Genomic DNA, 16113 nt, shown 5'->3' on the forward strand with positions numbered 1-16113 from the left:
CCTTGCATATTTCAGCTAAACAATGCCAAACCACATTCTGCACATTGAAAATATTTGGTGCATCATAAAACTAAAAATACAACAAAGGAGACCCGAACTGTTGAACAGTTGAAATCCTATATCAGGCAAGAATGGGACAACATTTCACTTTCAAAACTCCAGCAACTGATCTCCTCAGCTCCCAAATGTTTACAGAGTGTTGTTAAAAGAAGAGGTGATGCAACATAGTGGTAAACATGACCCTGTCCCAACTTTTTTGAAACATGTTGCTGGCATCAAATTCAAATTGAGCATATATTTTTCATAAAACAATAAAATTTCACAGTTTCAACATTTGATATGTTGTCTTTGTTCTATTTTAAATTAAATATGGGTTTACATGATTTGCACATTATCGCATTCTGTTTTTATTTACATTTTACAAAGTGTCCCAACTTTTGGGGAAACGGGGTTGTAAATAAATGGCATCCAATACAGCTACACATAGACTGTCAGTAGCAGATGCTTCAGCTAAGTGCAGATATCAACTATAATTATCACTCTGAGCACAGACAAAAGGGAAACGGAAAGTCTGCTCACTAATTCATCTGCTGTTTGTGTTGACAAGACATCAGCCTGATATCTGTAGACAGCTGTTAGCTAGTGTTAGCTACCTGACAGGGACAGGCTGAATAAAGTAGAATCCACACACTGTTCAGTCAACGTCCAAGGCCTCACATCTTGTCGCTAGAGATAATATCTCTTCAACAAACACAAACAGAGCTCAGACCAGCGTGCAGTCTTTTTTTCAGTCGATAAACTGCAGCAGATCCACATAGACTGTAATCATAATTGTTTAATTTAAAATAACCTTTTTATGCACATTGCAATAACTCAAGAACTGAGAGGACGTTTCACACATTATGCAGCCTGAACTGAACCACTACAGGTAACCACTGCCCACTCATAATACTTAGCATAGATGTACATGTTTACTGAGAAAAACTGCAAATGCAAAGATCAATCTCTGGATTTTAAAGATCAATATCAGATCATCCCAATAAACATTGTGATTAATCCTGAAAATCTCATCGTGCCAACACATGACATTACTATGGCAGAAATGTTGTGGTAAAGTAGGGTGTTGCCCTAAGTACCTGATAAGGATGTCACCTGTGTGGAAGGTCACTACAGCAAGGGGACAAGGAAAGAGGGAGGGGGGTGGCAAGCCGAACCCTGGACCATGAGGGTAAATATGGCTTTAAGCCTGCTACGTCAGCTAAATTGTTGTGTACTGTTTCTGTTTCTGCACCTGAATCAAAATCTAAATGATATCTGGTAAAACAACATAATGTCTGTTAAATGACCCAAGTATGAAATAAACAGCTTGTGCTGACATGCTGATAAACTTGAGTGTGTTTCAGTCTGCAAAAGTGTACTCACTATTAGGTGTCTGGGGTAGACCATCCCCAACCATGGACTCTGATTCTGTAGAAAAATAGAAACAAAAAAGTCAGCCTTGTAGAAAACTTTACAGATGAATAGATGAATTTAACAGTGCGCTCACTTCAGCTCACAGCTTCCACCTTGTTGCTAAAACTGCTATCTCTGAGATTAAAATAATTCAGAGTCCAAATAAATAAATAAATTTAATATAATTCCTGGCCGAAACAGGACATGAATGACTCATGTAGAGGAAGTGAATAATTTTAGGAGCATACTGTCAAGAGGAAAAACAGAGCGAGCAGTCAGTTATTATTTGGCTTTTCATTAAGACCAAATACATAGATAAAAACTATAGTGTCTTACCTCTGTGTGCCCTGACGTGTGTCTGAAAGCAGTTATAATACTTGTACTTCTTCCCGCATACCCCACATACATAGGAACCTGCATGAGAATTCAAAACAGTGTCTTAAAACAAAGTGACAGTATTATCAGGATTATACACATAAAGCAGGTTTGAGGGTCATAAAATTTCAGATCTTAGTTCTCTCTCATCCTCTTAGAAAACCCCATAATAATGACTGTGAGTATCTAATTCCCATTTACTTCTCTGAGTAAAACTAAAATATTACCAACAATCAGTTTTTAAGTATCCGTCCCCGCAATGTTTCTGTTTTGTTGTTTGAATTTGAGTCAATCCTTCCCCTCAAAATTAACTGAGATTCCACTGAGATTTTTCTCAGCTTTTGTTTCCTAAAAAGGGAAGAATTACTACAAATCTGATTAATTAATTCAATTAATGTGAAACTCCTGAGCTAAGATCAGTATCAGGGATAATCAGGGCATTTTTAACTGGTCAGTGTCGGCTACATAAAGCCAGCTTCCATTTCCAAGTCATTGTTTATTCTGTTTCAAATATGTCCTCCACTGAAAATGTGAAATGAATGTGTTAAGGCACAACCTGGAAATCCTAGAAAATCTGGATCAAACACCTGTAAGTGACAACATCTATACTCAGTTACCAGTTCATTAGATAATGAACTAATGCAGAATGCATGCAGAACCAATACAGTCTAGGTCACAATGTTTAGTTTTAGAGAGATGTTAATTCAACTTTACGCTCATTTTGGAAGCTTTGGTTTGATGTGCAGTTGAATTATTTGGCATTATAATGAGATGAGTTTCTAACAATTTGTCGACCTCATTTATATTAAAGACAGTACACTAAATATTAGAAACACTAGACCTTCCGTGGAGATAGGATTTACTGTATTAGCTTTAGCTAGTTGAACCTAATAAAGGTGCAACTGAATGTGCACACACTACATTTGCACATACACAGTGCATACATGTATTGGTGCAAATGTCTTCACCAAGCAATTTCCTTGTTGTTGCTATATTAGCAATAATCATGACCATCATGTGAAAGCTTCAAGTTTGTTAGCAAGAGGAAAGAAGACTCAAACATGATTTTTTTAAAATAAAAAAATAAAAACTCATCCAGCTCACTCATGGTACAACAAGAACCCTTTTCTCATTTAGCCCTAATGGTACAGTCTCTAGCCATGCACTTAGTATTGGTTTCATTCATCCAGGTTCATAGATACCTGTCTTTATGATTTCAGCTGCCACTCCAATGCATGGAGATGGAAGGATTTTTTTTCATGCTCATGGGATTGGAAAATTACATTTAAAAAATTCAACAGCAACAACACGCTGTCAATAGTTTTTTTAGGAACCATTTCTTGTGTAGAAATTATTTCTGATAAAAAATATATATATATATATATATATATATATATATATATATATATATCCACAGTGAGGTTTGTGGATTATTCTTAGTATACAGGACATTGTTTCTGAAAGGAGACAGCACTGTTGATTTTTTTTAAATGTCATTTTTAAAATGCTGTGCAGCCTGTTTCGACATACAGGAAGCAAGGCCAGGGTCAAGGGACACCAGGCATGCCTGCAGTCAGCAAATGCATGTATATTCACACACCTATGCATGAGTCTGTGCTCTTCGTTGGAGGAGGAGTACCAAGGGCAAACATACCCTCGGTCTGAGCTCTACGGGATCCACCTCCACTTGTTCCGCCATCATTTCCTCCAATGACAACACAGATCTCAGCAGGGTTGGCATCACCAACTTTCCCGTTGCTCGTCTCCGAGGTCCCGGGCTCTTTCTTCACTGTGACAGGTGGTGGGCTAGCATTTTTCTTCGCTGTGGCTAAGGTTGGTGAGGGGCCATCTGTGGCCGCACTCCCACTGTCTGCCTGTTCCTTCCCAGGATTGGGTGCCTCTTTTGCACTCATGACTCCACCTCCTCTGAGCCTGTGCTTCTGTATGAAGGGAAGACACAACAGAGAGACAAAAAAAGACTTTACTTTTTGGTCCTGTAACAATAAACTTGGTCTGGACATGATTTGTAGCCCAATACACAGTATAGTATCTAAGCATAGTATCAGCTCTGCCAGGTCAAACACAAATGTTTTCTCTCGAAACACTGTAAACACAACCAATATCAGAGGAAAAAAAGGCTGTGTCTGTATGTCAGCTTTGATTTGAGTCAAGTACCTAAGAGCAAACTGCAAACAGGCAATAATCTGCAGCTGACAACTATAGAAGGCCTAAAAAAATACCCAAATTGTGAGACAACCACCTCTGTTTTTCTAAATAAACATGTGAGCTCAAAATGCAAAGGAGACACATGTTAAAGTATAATTTTGAGGACAGGAAAAAAACTGACAAAATTTAGTGCTGTTACCACTGAAAAAGAAAGTGGCTTAACTGTTCATAAGTGACCTTTGATGGTATAAATTCCACAGCTTTGTGGCACCCAAATGCTCTAATTTCAGAACTATCCAAATTACACAACCTGCCACTTCAGCACAAGACTATAAAAGGCCTTGTCAAGAGAATGTGCTCAAAATGCAACCAAGCAAAACAGAGTTATGCCAGGATGACTGATATTATGGAAAGAGGGAAAATTGGTCTTCTATTAATAGCGCACCAATACAGCAACAACAAGCCTTTTCATAGCCCTAATACACCTTTCTGTGGATATGACACACGACCAACAAGCCTCAGCAAACAGCCCCGTGAACTGGATAATGTTGTGACAAAACATTTTTGTTTTTCAGTTTACATAGCTTAGAAAAATAAAAAAATACTGTCAGCTAAATCATACAGTATGCGCAACACTTGACAGGCCTTGTGCAAGGTTGTGCAATTTGTGTGTTTTGTTGATTTCCTAATAATTTATACATTCTTTGTTGTACTTTGTTGCTTAAACAGTTTTTCAAATTTTAAGGTGGATTTCATTTACACTTGCAAATTCTGGGTGCCATACAAATCCATAGCATATTTCATGAGAACTGAGTCAATTTTTTATATCTTCTCATGAAGCAAACTGTTGGACAAGGTGAAATTCGACCTGCTGGTGGCCCTAAAGGCAAAGGTCAAGGGATCACCAAAGCTAGTAAGTGTCATTCACTGGGGCCAAATCATCATGGCATACCATCCATTTCGTGGCACTGACATTTAAACTTGAGTATTTCCATATTAGTCTTTCCATTATGATGAACACTGTTTAGGAAAATACTGTTATGTTATAAATACTGTTGTTGAAAAGAGTAAATGTCTCCCAATTACCGTACTTTACTAGAAATGAGCCAGAAAGCTGCTCAATGATATCAACTAACTTCTAAGCCAGGTTCGCTCTGCTTCACTCAAAGGTTTATAATCATAACTTATAGCTACAGGTCTTTAAACTCTAAGAATCTATCTCCCACAAAGTTCCTTCTACATTGGCATAAACCTACTCAAATTGAAGCTAAGACTTGGCACTTCAACATAGTATCCATTTTTTTCAAATTCAATGTGCTAAAGCACAGAGCCTACAGAATCTAGAATTACCGCCTCGCGGTTGCAAGCCTCCGCCAACCAGTCAAGATGCAGGAAATATGGTCACAATCTCCCCTTCTGTTCCTGAGTTACAGTGTTGAATAATGGCCAGAAGTGCTTTTGCAGGACATTATGATGTCACTATGATGATAAAATGCCATCACTTTATCCTATTAGACATTTGTGTTTAAGTGTGTCATAATTAGCATAAAAATTCTTGAGTTATGGCAAAAAATGTGTTTTGTGAGGTCACAGTGGCCTTGACCTTTGACGAACAAATTCTAATCAGTCCATCCCTGAGTCCAAGAGGATGTCTGTGCCAGATATAATTAAATTCCCTCTAGGCAGTCCTGATATATCGCACTCACAAGAACGTGAGGTCACCATGACCCCTGTGACCTCTGACCACCAAAATATAATCAGTTCACCTGAACATTTGTGAAAATCTGAAGAAATTCCCTCAAGGGTTACTGAGAAATTGCGTTCACAAGAATGGGACAGCTGAACAACCCAAAAACATAATGCCAGTAATTTATTCCAAGTCTGTTGTATTTCATTCCAACAATTTTTATTTCAAAATGCCTTTTTCTTTCCATCTTTCTTTCCATCAAGACAAATAGGACTGAGCCAGTCATGTGATTGGCTGTCTTCTCTATTGAACCCAAGCAGCAATCACACACATATGATTATTTATTCATAATGTCTTGTTTATTTATTTAATATATACACTCTGGGAGTCCATAACAGATGTGTTACTGTGGCAAAACAGTTAGGATAATATACATATAAATATCAGTATTTTTATCTAAAGCTGACATTGTGACACTTGTGATGAATGCAGTTGTCACACTAAAAAGAAAAGTGCATTGCTACAGTAAGGAAAGTGTAACCTCATTTTGAATGCAAGAATTCACAAAGAAATCTTTTGGATCAGCAAAGACCCATTTATTGTCTACGCAGCAGTGCCAAATTTTACATCTCAGTGGTATCACAAATTAAATAGTCAGCTCAACATTTTCTAGCTTTAGGACTGAACAGTCATATGGAACAAGTGAATTCATGAAATGTTTGGCATTCCCCTTTAAGTGCCCTTTTCAACGACATCCCAAATTCTCCTCCTGAGGGCATTTTCATATTTAAGATCAATTATGAGGTTAAGGCAAGAAAATGCTTCTAAATGTTTTGTTTCTGGGTTATTGGTACTTAAGTTGTACATGTAACTATCTGTTTTAATAAATATCATTCAAGCCCTGTATTACAGAAAACACCTATAACAAAAGCTAAGTTTCTGCTGGTGTTTGTCTTTATAAATGTCTCTGGAAATTGACCTTATAAGGCTTCTTGCAGTGGGCAGGATCACCAGTGGTATACACTCCACTACACTGTGAACACTGAGCACTCATTCCACACTGTGAAAACAAAAGTGATATCCACAAAAATAAATAGCACCTGCAAATGAAAGGGATTCAATTTTAACATTTTCTGACTCATGGAGAAAGAGATGATGTAATTACACTATGGCAGTGAGTGTGTTCACCAAAATAAATACAACTGCTCCAGGACAGCAGTAGTTTGGGTTCAGCCTTGAGCAGCTTCTCTCTGCAGGCAATGTATACAGGAAATTTAAATTAGGCCCAGTTTTTATCTTTACTAGACCTGCAGTAAGCTACACTGACAAGCTTAACGACAGTATTTGGACTGTTTTTTTAATAAGCCATTTTAAAATGTGTGTTTCTGTGTAAATTTTAATAGTGAGTCACCAAAAATACAGTAAAAGCCCTGCTTCTCTGTCTCAGCGCTTTTTTCCCAAGACATAGCCTAAGGGAAGCAATTTCATAGTCAACACCATTGGTATTTGCCGGTGTTCTGGCAGAACTTACACTGGCATGAAAATTTTCTACCGTGACAAGTCTAATCCCTCACACATACAAAAAGCAATGTGTCATCTTTGTTCTGTTATGTATGATAGAGTAAAGGCTTTCTGTCAGCTTTAATTGTAGTCAAAACAAATGAGGGCAGCACAAATGCAGTGACTCAACTTTGATACATTTATCATTTGTTTATAACTTAAAGGAAATGCATTGATCATGTCACTATGGGATTAAAGCCATTTGAACAGAGTTCTTCAAAGCCACTCAGTAAAGGTCATATTGGGGGCTTTTTTAACACCAATACCAGTCACAAATTGAGTATCACTCGGATCAGCTGGTACAATACCAATCAGTGCCTTTTTAACATGAACTTCCAACATAAGAATCCTAAAGAATTTAGTGTTACCACACCCACTATTCAAACATAGTACTACATTACTGTATGGTGCCACTCATTTTTTAAAAGGATTGATTACACCTCATTACCACTGACACACTGTAGATTTACTCAAGAACTTTGCTACAATTTTGAGGAGCTTGTGCTTTACTTGAGTATATTCGTTTTATGTTACTTTAGGCTTCTATTCCGCTACATTTAAAGGTAAATATTCTTGGTCCACTACACCTATTTTGCAGTTAAAGATACTTAACAGATTAAGATTTTACATTAAAAAGATAATAAAGCATAATAATCTTAAAGAACACAATACGCTGATTAAACTAGTGGCCCAAACAGCATCTGGCTGGGGCCCCTGGGCACATTTAAGGCACATTACCCCACTAAACAACCCACGTGCTTTCATTTGAATAATTGTTTGAGCCAGAGAGGTAAGACTATCCATTATTTCATGAAAAAGGGGAAAGAGAAGAGGAAATTAGGAAAGAGCAAAACACTAAATAGTTTTGTACAGCAGAAATTTGTTGGGTTTTTTTTTTCTTTCCTCTGCCATTAATCATCTCAAGACCCCTCAAATTTATCTGTTGAACTTTGGGAGGGGCCTGACCCCTAAGTTGCACACCACTGAATATAACTACAACCCCATTTAAAAAAAAAAAAAGTTTCAAAGACGCTGTGTAATATGTAAATAAAAACAGAATGCGATGATGTGCAAATCATATAAACCTATGTTTAATTGAAAACAGAACAAAGACAACATATAAAGTGTTGAAACTGAGACATTTTATTGTTTTATGAAAATCAAATGCTCAATTTGAATATAATGCCAGCAACTAGTTTCAAAAAAGTTCGGACAGGGGCAACAAGTAGTGGAAATCACTGCATGGGCTCGGGAACACTTCTGAAAACCATTGCTTGTGAACACAGTTCGTCGCTACAAGTTGAAACTCTACCATGCAAAGAAGAAACCATATCTAAACATGATCCAGAAACTACACCAACTTCTCTGGGCCTGAGCTTATTTAAGATGGTCTGAGGCGAAATGGAAAACTGTCTTGTGGTCTGACAAATCAAAATTTCAAATTCTTTTTGGAAATCATGGATGCTGCGCCCTCAGGGCTACAGAGGATAGACACGATCCAGCTTGTTATCAGTGCACAGTTCAAAGCCAACATCCGTGATGGTATGGGGGTGCATTAGAGCCCATGGCTTGGGTAGCCTGCACATCTGGGAAAGTACCATTAATGCAGGTGTTGGAGCAACAGATGCTGCCATCCAGACAATGTCTTTTTCAGAGAAGGCCTTGCATTTTTCAGCAAGGCAACGCCAAACACATTCTGCACGGATTACCTGTCACCCATTGAAAACATTTGGTGCATCATAAAACTAAAAATACAACAAAGGAGACCCTAAACTGTTAAGCAGTAAAAATCCTATATTAGGCAAGAATGGGACATTTCACTTTCAAAACTCCAGCAACTGATCTCCTCAGCTCCCAAATGTTTACAGAGTGTTGTTAAAAGAAGAGGTGATGCAACATAGTGGTAAACATGACCCTGTCCCAACTTTTTTGAAACATGTTGCTGGCATCAAATTCAAATTGAGCATATATTTTTCATAAAACAATAAAATTTCACAGTTTCAACATTTGATATGTTGTCTTTGTTCTATTTTAAATTAAATATGGGTTTACATGATTTGCACATTATCGCATTCTGTTTTTATTTACATTTTACAAAGTGCCCCAACTTCTTGGGAAACGGGGTTGTAAATAAATGGCATCCAATACAGCTACACATAGACTGTCAGTAGCAGATGCTTCAGCTAAGTGCAGATATCAACTATAATTATCACTCTGAGCACAGACAAAAGGGAAACTGAAAATGAAGGGAAACTAAACTATATTTTACCAAGTGTCCCAACTTTTTTGGAAACAGGGTTGTAGTTAATTTTATTTGAAGTATAGAATAATAGGCCCATCTCAACTGTCAAGCTACAACAGTTAAACACTGCAGCATTACTATTAACAATGTAATAACCTCAAACATAGTAATAGATAAGTCACAGAGGACCTTTTAGTGCAGAATGAAAACTGTTCTTTTAGTAAAGGAACAGGATATTAGCACCACTTGCTCATAACATGCTAATAAAGCACAACAGAGCTCACTAAGTACCAACAGCCTGTTGTGTAGCTGACAGGAGTTAGTCAGTGCATTGGAGTCCCACATGGACACACTCCTACAGTGGTCACCAGGGCCATCTTAAGCATGTGTGGGGCTAGAGAGGACCATAAGCTGTCTGTGACAGCTGTGAGAAGGAGATCGAGCAGTGAAATCAATGTCGGAGGGACAATTCTTTGCCTCTGCTATTTTATGAGTGTTTGGATATCCACTGGTATTGATTGGCTCCTGATTGATTGGAGTATGTCTACTGTGGGGTGAAAACAAATGCATCTCATTGCCAACTTTAATCAAATGAATTAATGGCAGGGACACATGCATGCCCTGAATTAGATCAACCTTTTGTCATCCATGTAATATTTCCTGTGCAACATTTTGAATGCATACCCCGACTACATGAAATGCCTGTTGTGGCCTGTTTTTCTTCTAATTAAAGTCAAAATGCAAAATTAGCCATCTGGCCTTCTGTTCTCTCTTAGTCTGAGGCTTCTGATATACTGTAACCTACAGCACCATGGCAGAACGAAAATCTAAACCAGATGCACATTTGCTTGATGGTCCTTACAAATAAAGCATAACCTAAACCAACTAAAACAAAGGCCAATAGAGGAGATAAACACTCCAAAAAGACAGGAAATATGTTAAATTAAATCATCAAATGCTATTTGCATATCAAGGATCTATAGATAGTATCAGAGTAGCAGGCATTAAAGTAAGCAGGCATAGGTGGCATTGTGATGTCAATGTATTAAACTAGTTCTCTCTTTGTGCTTTGACCCAGCTGTGTTTTAAAATGTCAATGCATGCATATTAACCACAATATATTGTATCACTGTACTAAATTTATCTAGGGTTACAGAATAAGGAGGTTAGGCATACAAGGAAAACATCTCTAGGACGTACCTCTGTTCAGAATTCAGCGCTTAGTCGAGGTACTTAAAATAATTGGCCTATATTTGGGCAGTACTGTATCTGCCTTTGCACAATAATGAAGTAAATCAATCACTGTGCTTGGTTAAAGAAAAAAGGCAAAAATCTTGTGCCTCTAACTTAGAGGGATTTTCTTACTTTGAATTGTATCTTGCTTTGCCAAAAATCACTGTGCTCTGCATGTTAAGTAGACTGAAATAGAGATTCCAAATATAAAACAGAAATTTGTTTAAGGCTCATGAAAATGTTTCCACTCTGGAGGGATTAAAAATAGGAATCAGCTAAAATGGGGGATGGAGGGGGTCACTTCAATCACTGCTTTCACTGCATGTTTGTATTACCCAGAGCAGAGTCGGTGACTAGGAGCAAGGGTTGACCAAAACCTGTTTCACACTAAATGTTTTGCCTGCTCTTCCCTGTTTCTTTAATCAAATGCACATTTTCCTGTCCTCTGTAATAAATGTCTTCCAAGATGGTGTATGACCAATGATTTCAAAAAAGCAATAATGCAGAGAAATGGATAACCCCCCCCCCCCCCCCGCACACACACACACACACACACACACACACACACACACACACACACACACACACACACACACACACACACACAGGATGCTCTGGAAAAAGAAACTGTGTCGTCTAGTAAAATTCCATCAGCATACACTCAAAAACCACCATAAAAACCTTTTCAATCTATATGTTAATGCCACGAATTAAAATTTAATAACATGAGATATTGAAAAGCAGACGAATTATACAAAAATAAATCCTGAAAGATCAGGCCCCTAAAATTAGAAATTCAGGGCGGCATCCGGTCTGCTGCTAAACCCTTGTAGGCTGGCAGATTAAATTTTTGATGAAAATCAAAATTACACTGCACACTGACGCAGGCGCAGCAAACCTGGCACTATTGTGATTTATGGATTCATTAAACCCGCGGGAGTTTCACCCCTCCCCTTTTCACTCAAAGAAATGAGATTTGCTTTGCTGAAAATTTGTATTTTCAGAAAAGCTATTCAGGCTCTGCTCTACCTTCAGAAAATGGTCAAGGAAAAAAAGAAGCTTCTGTGTACATAACCACTGCACGTAAACAGGCCTAATTTTCATTGCTGCAGCAATTGAACGTCCTTATGCATTATTCATGAAACCAATAAGGTTCATTTTTACAAAGGAAGAGGCAGGAAAAATATGTGCAGAATGCACAGAATTTTTTTAATGCAGCAGCCCCAACCCCTGAAAAGCCTTTCCCTAGAGACTAATTTAAGTGAAGCCATTTTCTGACATTTTCAACATGCCATTAAGAAAATAACAGAACGTAAAACCTTCACCATGTTTAAAAAGCACGTATGTTTCTTCGGACACATCTAAGCACAAATCATGAATCTGTAATTGTACATTAACAAAAAAGAACTGGCATGAGATCAAAGACAGAAACTGTTTGTTAAACAGCCCTCACCCTTTAAGCAGAAAACAAACCTCTCTACCGAGTTGATGACAATTAGAGCAGCAACTGTGTTTCAACCACTGTAACCCACAGACTGTGATATGATCCCTCACCATCTTGTGTTTATCAGAGCCTGGAGGAACGAGTTTCACCTCTCGATCCAAACTATTCGCTCCAAATATCCTCAGTGAAACAAAGCTTTTGTTCATGTACTGACAGACCAGCATTCCTCTTACCTTACTTAAAATGAGAACACTCCCAGAATACAATTCCCATTAACCAAATCAGGGTTTAAGGTGTTTTTCAACACTGTAGCATTATCCCTGAAAGCTTTATAACTTATTACTTGGTCCTTTAGGTATTCTGCATATAAACATTCCCATCACTTACAGAGTGATCCAACCCTATTAAACCCATGACACTGGTTGCCTCTCTCCACTTCTGTGCTTTAACAGAACCTGCTGCATTTAGATGAGACTTTCTGAACAAAGGTCAGAATTTACACCCAGATTTTGCATACCGGCTATACAATTTCCACCAGCTCTTTGAATTCATAAAGATTTGAAGGTCAGCATTAAAATTACCCACAGCAAAATATGGCCTCAACAGTTTCCCTTACATTAAAATAAAAGCAAGCCATGCAAGATGGGAAACTGTTTGGCGTCTGCAGGATTAATATAAACATTAGAGGCACTGGTTGTGATTGTTTTTCCTGCCCTCAAATTATGCTGAGTTGGTCTTTCTTCTTCCAGTCCTGTTCAGTTCACTTTGGATAGTTATTTTCCGCTTACACATTTCCAGTCTTTAGAAATAAAAGTCCAAATTGTTCCATACAGAAGTGTAATGCATTCACTTAAGTGGAAAAAAAAATCTGCTTTGTTTTTCCTGAATTAACGAGATCATTACCTCAGAATTCTGAGAAAGCTTTCTTCAAAAAAAATAAAAAAATAAAAAAAATTATCTGTTTCTCTGAATTAACGAGATCATTGTCTAAGAATCCTGAGAAAAGGTATCTTTCCAAAACATATATGCTTTCATTATCTCTGAATTCTGAGATAACGATCTCATTAAGTCAGAAAAAAGGAGCATTTTTTTTTTTTATTCAGAAAAACAGTGAATTTTTTTTTCACAAGTGAATGCTTTATGTTTCTGTAGTTACATGTTTTCCAAGCAGTAAATTATATCTGTTTACACATCACAGCACACAAATACACATTTATACCAAAACAAACAAAGAGAAAGAGAAAAATCACAGTTAATGTGTATGTCAGATTGAAGAGATACAGGATAGATTCAACAGATACTATACATATTTTTTTTAATCTTTATCTCCCAGAATAAAATCACATTACAAGATTTGTTTTTTTAAAAAATGTTTAAACCTTTAGCAGAACAACTCAAGGCCAGAATACTGATAATGAAAAAGCCAAAGAAAAGGAAACCCAATTAATACGCAGATCGTTTTGAATGCAGTTTTTATAAGGTAATTTAATGTATTTTTTGATGGTTCAAGTTAGTTTCATTTAGTGAATTCCCATAAACTAAGATTCAATTCAATAAACAACTCTCAAAACTAGTCTCATTACAATTTTTTAATTTCTCAAAATGACTGCCTACAGGTGGCGCCATTGACACCCGGATTTAAAATCCTCTGTCTTCCTAAAAATAAAAGTCGAAACGTATTTTTGACAAGACGACACTTGGGTGTTTCTCTTCCCCGTCTACGACGACCACCAAGCCGTCAAACACGACCAAAAGTGGCGTCAGTGTAGTGTGACTTTCGGAGGAGCAACTCCGGAGCTCTGCTCAAATTTGCAGGAAAAATTCACAAAACATGGCTGCAGGAGGTTTTTGTGTTTCAGATTGTTCCTCCCCTCATCGTCCTTCATGTTGCCACTATCGCCTGGTCCCCCCCCCCCCCCCTCTTGCTCTATAGGAATATACCCAGTGTTTCTACCTAGGTGGCGGACAGCTGAACTAACTAGGTGCACAGACGACTAGTCAGCAGTTACACGGAAACTTCATTACGAAAATTCAGACAAAAAAAAAAAAACATCAACAGATTAGGTCCATTTCGGATGGCTTCAGAGCCTGCACCTGGTGTAGTGGCAGGCAATAGTGCACGGAGACTGCCAGGTCTCGTTTATTACGTAGAGGGAACAGAAACTTAACACCCGCCACTGAAATTTCTCAAATTTAGGATTTCTAAATCAGAAAAAAGAAAACACAGCGGTTTGACATACCTCCAAAAACGATGCAGCTCATGCGAAACAGGCACTCGCTCCAGAAATCTTCCCTCCCCGACCAGAGGTGACTGCACAACTGCTTCCTCAAAAAAAAAAAAAAATTGTGAATTAGTTATGAGAAATTCCAAATGTTAAAAATTTTCACCACGGCGTTTTTTTTTCCCTCTCCGCGACACGCTACGTTACATTTTAGTAAAGAGTAATGGCGTAATAAATCATGGATTTGCCGAGGTTTACTTAGTCTGTGCAGGCTCTCCGTTTCTGCCTTGCACACGGGGTTTGTGTTGCGGTTCCTCCTGTGGAAATTTTCGTCCGCCATATACAAGGGCAGATTCCGAAATTGCAGCGCCGGCCTGTGTATTAGCCTACATGAAAAAAAAAAAAGAAAAGAAAAAGGAAAAAAGTCTGGGAAGAAGACTGAAAAAAAAGGTTGGACGACCATGAAGTTTCACGGGGAAAAAAGAGACTGGAAATTACGCAGAGGGAAAAAAAAAAATCTCATGTGAACTGAGAACATTATAATATCAGACTACTGCGGCTCTACACTATAAGATAAAAAAAAAGAGACAATGGGTTGATTAATTCAGATAGTGGCTTCTGATCAGGTTAATATCTAATCTGTTTTTTCATGGACAACTACTGTGTAAAACCACCATAGTCTCCCTGTCAGATAACGTTCAAGTTTTGCTGGTGTTTCCTAATGTTTTTATTATTAAAGGGAAAGTTCCCGACCCTCAACGAGCTGTTTGTTTCAAAACTGTTCAAGGCTATGTGTTAAACCCAAATTAAAACACTTCCTACAAGCTGTTTACAATGAAAGTGACAATGAATTTACTAAATCCACTGATGTTAGTGCTGTTTTACTTCAACAGTCCCCACATTCTCCAGTTTCCGTTTAGGTTACTTGTGAAGAGCAAGTTTTGGTTGGCCAACAAATTTAGATTTCAAAACCTCACTCAGAATTAGTAATCTTTTTTTTTTCTTTTAAAATACTTAAGTTTTTGTTTCCAGAAAAAAAATATATTCAAAAAACATATTTGGCTTTTCAACTAATAATAATCAGTATTTTAGAATAAATTCAATGTGCATGTAGGCTGTGAATTCTATGCTGTGAATGAGAAGGATGAATTATTTCAACTACATAATATCTATATGAATATACAACAAAAACAGTAACAATAACAATATTAATGTGATGATTGACCGTATTGTATTGTTATATTGTTAATATAATATAGGCATTATAACATCTCTGATGTAATAAAGCAACAAGCAGCATTAGCCAGCTGTAATGTACTAAATACTGAGAATATTAAGGCTATTTTGTGCCTTTTAGGGCCTTTTATTCTCCACTGTATTCTCATTAAGTCAGTGGTGAGGACAAGGTGGACCGTGCAGGTAAGAGTTAGTGATTGTCTTTACCTTCTTTGTTCAGGGTGTCAAAATGGCACATTCAGAATCTCTGAAAAACCACTGTATACCTCTCATGAGGGACATTTAGTCATATGAAGAGTTAATTTTTGATTATTTTTTAATATTTAATCAAGCATTAAATTATCCACCTAATCAATGAATTAATTAATCACTTCATGATTGGTTTGTTAATTTGTAATTATGGATTTTGATACATCAGAAGATACGTAAAATCCAATAAATTAGAATGGAAAATCCACAGTGATTGACACTTTTGAACTGAAAAAAGATAAATAAA

At 37.3% G+C, this 16113-nt stretch overlaps 1 protein-coding gene across 7 annotated transcripts in view; it reads right to left on the minus strand.

Moving 5' to 3' along the window:
- Positions 1–14772, minus strand: part of znf618 (zinc finger protein 618) — a 38459-nt gene extending 23687 nt beyond the window's left edge. For 3 of the 7 annotated variants that reach the window (XM_071465711.1, XM_071465710.1, XM_071465706.1), the window contains exons 1-5: positions 14640–14772; positions 14400–14485; positions 3428–3767; positions 1789–1866; positions 1423–1467 (exon numbers count right to left, since the gene is read on the minus strand). In XM_071465711.1, the coding sequence (XP_071321812.1) occupies positions 1423–1467; positions 1789–1866; positions 3428–3740 (436 nt within the window). In that variant the 5' untranslated portion in view covers positions 3741–3767; positions 14400–14485; positions 14640–14772. The remainder of the gene's footprint in view (positions 1–1422; positions 1468–1788; positions 1867–3427; positions 3768–14399; positions 14486–14639) is intronic. The other 4 variants (XM_071465713.1, XM_071465709.1, XM_071465707.1 and 1 more) reach the window with 3 other exon arrangements.
- Between the last annotated feature and the right edge of the window lie 1341 nt (positions 14773–16113).

Source organism: Trachinotus anak, unplaced genomic scaffold (assembly GCF_046630095.1).
Source record: "Trachinotus anak isolate AG129_WGS33_773 ecotype Australia unplaced genomic scaffold, CSIRO_AGI_Tana_v1 ptg000028l, whole genome shotgun sequence".
NCBI lineage: Eukaryota > Metazoa > Chordata > Actinopteri > Carangiformes > Carangidae > Trachinotus > Trachinotus anak.